General features: G+C 35.2%; 1 protein-coding gene across 1 annotated transcript; it reads right to left on the reverse strand.

Annotated features, from left to right (window-relative positions):
- Positions 1-653: 653 nt before the first annotated feature.
- On the reverse strand, positions 654-1,337 carry LOC143589933 (putative calcium-binding protein CML19). The gene has a single exon (XM_077070551.1). The coding sequence runs from the start codon at positions 1,301-1,303 to the stop codon at positions 872-874; it is 432 nt and encodes a 143-aa protein (XP_076926666.1). The 5' UTR covers positions 1,304-1,337; the 3' UTR covers positions 654-871.
- Between the last annotated feature and the right edge of the window lie 1,319 nt (positions 1,338-2,656).

The raw sequence follows: 2,656 nt of genomic DNA on the forward strand, positions 1-2,656 counted from the left end.
GCATCGTTGCCGTTACACGCCACCGTTTGCTGCTATTGCCGTTATTCTACGGCTGCTGTTTTGAACACCACCGCCGCAACCGGGTTATTTCGTATCGTCACCTAGCGTCGCTCGTTAACTCTCGGTGTCTCAACCGGTTAATCATTAACCAAGGTATTATTTATCTCATCGGTAGTTAACAATATATCGTCTATTATTACTCGTACTAGTATCGTTTGTAACCGGATCCTGTACGGTTCCGTTAAATGGTGATTACTTGTTTTTATATTCCGCTGCGTATTCATATATTAGTATGATTAATAATTATGAAACTAATTTAATTAAACCGAGTTTAATTGTTAAACCGTTGACTGGTCACCACTGAAACTGGAACCCAACAGTTATAACTGCTTTCCTTTGCAATTTTCACAAAACGTTTCAATGTTTCATTCTAATAAGTGTAATTGTTAGACTCATGCATAAAGAAAACCAATTGGTCTATTTTACACAAGTTACAACTTGGTTTTCACATAAAATAACATCTTCGTTCTTTGTAGAACCTTTCTGTCTTATTTGATTAATGACTTTGTATATTCACGAAATACTTTAATCTTGTGGTGAATTAATGCACATATCAAAAAACTATCCAGGAATTAAATTTGCAAAACCAAAAATAACAAAGGTGCTAATTATATACAAATAATTGAAAAAAGATATTTACAACTAAAGCATTAATAACACATGATGCACTAACGACATAAAACTCTCTAAAGAAGAATGAAAGAACACAAATAAATCAAGTATCTCACTCAGACTCATGCCTTGCAACTAATCAATGCATATTTTTTTTTCTTTACAATGAATCAATTAGTATCAAATGTGTAACGAGGAGTCACGCGCATGCCATCATGTCATGAAACTCATTAAAATCTACAACACCATTGCCATCGAGGTCAAACTTGGCGATCATCAACTCGCACTCGTCCACCGTTCGTGACTCTCCCAATCTACTAAGTGTTCTCCTCAAACTTTTAGGAGTTATACACCCACAACCTTCTACCTCTTCATACATCTTAAAAGCCATCTTTAAGTCATTCACTCTCTCTTCTTCATTTGAACCTTCAACCACTTTAACCAGATCCTCGAAGCTCAACAATCCATCACCATCGGAATCTATCATCTCCGCCACCATCTCCGCCTCCTCCGATGACAACTCTACACCTATCTTTGCGATGCAAACTTGGAGCTCCGGTGGCGATAATTTGCCATCGCCATTTTTGTCCAAATGAGTGAATACACGTTTGTATTGTTGTGTTATGTCCATGAAAGCTACTTTACAGTTGAATATACTGATTACTGACGAAGCTAAAGTGTGTATGTTTTTATATTCGTATTTATGTTCTTATTCCTTGATGAATGATGAGATGAGATGCATATATATATATATATATATATATATATATTGGGTCAAGTTCTCTTTGCGTGTGGTTGACCAAATTGATATTCATGTGTAGGGATGCATATTTTAAATTTTACACTTCCTTCCAGAATTTGGAACTTACTACGAAATGGACCCTCTCCAATTTCTAGACAAACTTGTTTCTTACTTGGTATGTATGATGTAAATGTATGATGTCCCTTGTTTTAAATAGTTAGGATATGTGTAGTGGAGGGGCTACAAAATGAGATGATTTGCGTCATGTGACGCCAAGTAATTAAAATAATGTATCCCAAACACAATCATGCGATAAATACCCCCCCCCCAATCGCCCCACAAATCGCGGGGGAGGGGGTGGTTGCGTCCCATCTCGCCGGAAGTCGCCCCAAATGGTCGCCCACTAAGTTTGGCCTTAGACATCCAAAACTATTTACATTTTATTATTTATGATTTTTCTTAAATCATTTTTTCTTCTTTCTCGCGTCTACTTTTCACATATTTGTTTTTTAGATCTTTTTATTTGTTTTCTTATTAACATTATATTTATATAGAATTAGGTGTATCTATAATTATTATAGTTGTATATAGTTATACACATATTGTCATATTTATACAAGTAATGCATTTATACATTCAATTAGGATTTTACATATATACCTATTCTAATCCAACTTATACGCGCAAGCTTATTTGTTAAAGAGCTTTAATATATATGTTTAATTCAATTCAAACTCGCTTAAATTCAACCCAGTTTAAGTTTCTTTTATCACACTATGCCGCATTTGGAGATCCTGAAATGAAAAGGGTGTTTTAAAGCGAGGCAATTAGCTAGTCCCGTATATGAGTGTCCAAAATACCGAACCCGATTAACCTGACCCGAACCCGAATAAGCCAATTCGGGTCGGGTTAAATATGGTCAAAAAGTATTAATCGGGTTATTCGGGTTAACACCCGAATAACCTGAATTGTTAATAGGTTCGTGTTTCGGGTTCATTGTTGGAAAAAAAGTCGGGTTTCGGGTTAACCCGAATAACCCGATTAGTGTGTGATACTTAACTTTAAATACAATGATGAAAAGGTGAAATAAGCACTATAAAGACAATATTGTAAGCTTTATAAATGAGTTAATTATTCTGATTGTTCATGAAACGTTCGGTGGAAAGTGTATTTATGTTGTGTTAATTAAATTAAGCAAACGAATATGAGCACATGTTTCACTCGTTTATATATGTTCGCGAA

Source organism: Bidens hawaiensis, unplaced genomic scaffold (assembly GCF_021521415.1).
Source record: "Bidens hawaiensis isolate Kalapana, Puna unplaced genomic scaffold, B.hawaiensis_p1.1 tig00038052_1, whole genome shotgun sequence".
Classification (NCBI taxonomy): Eukaryota; Viridiplantae; Streptophyta; class Magnoliopsida; order Asterales; family Asteraceae; genus Bidens; species Bidens hawaiensis.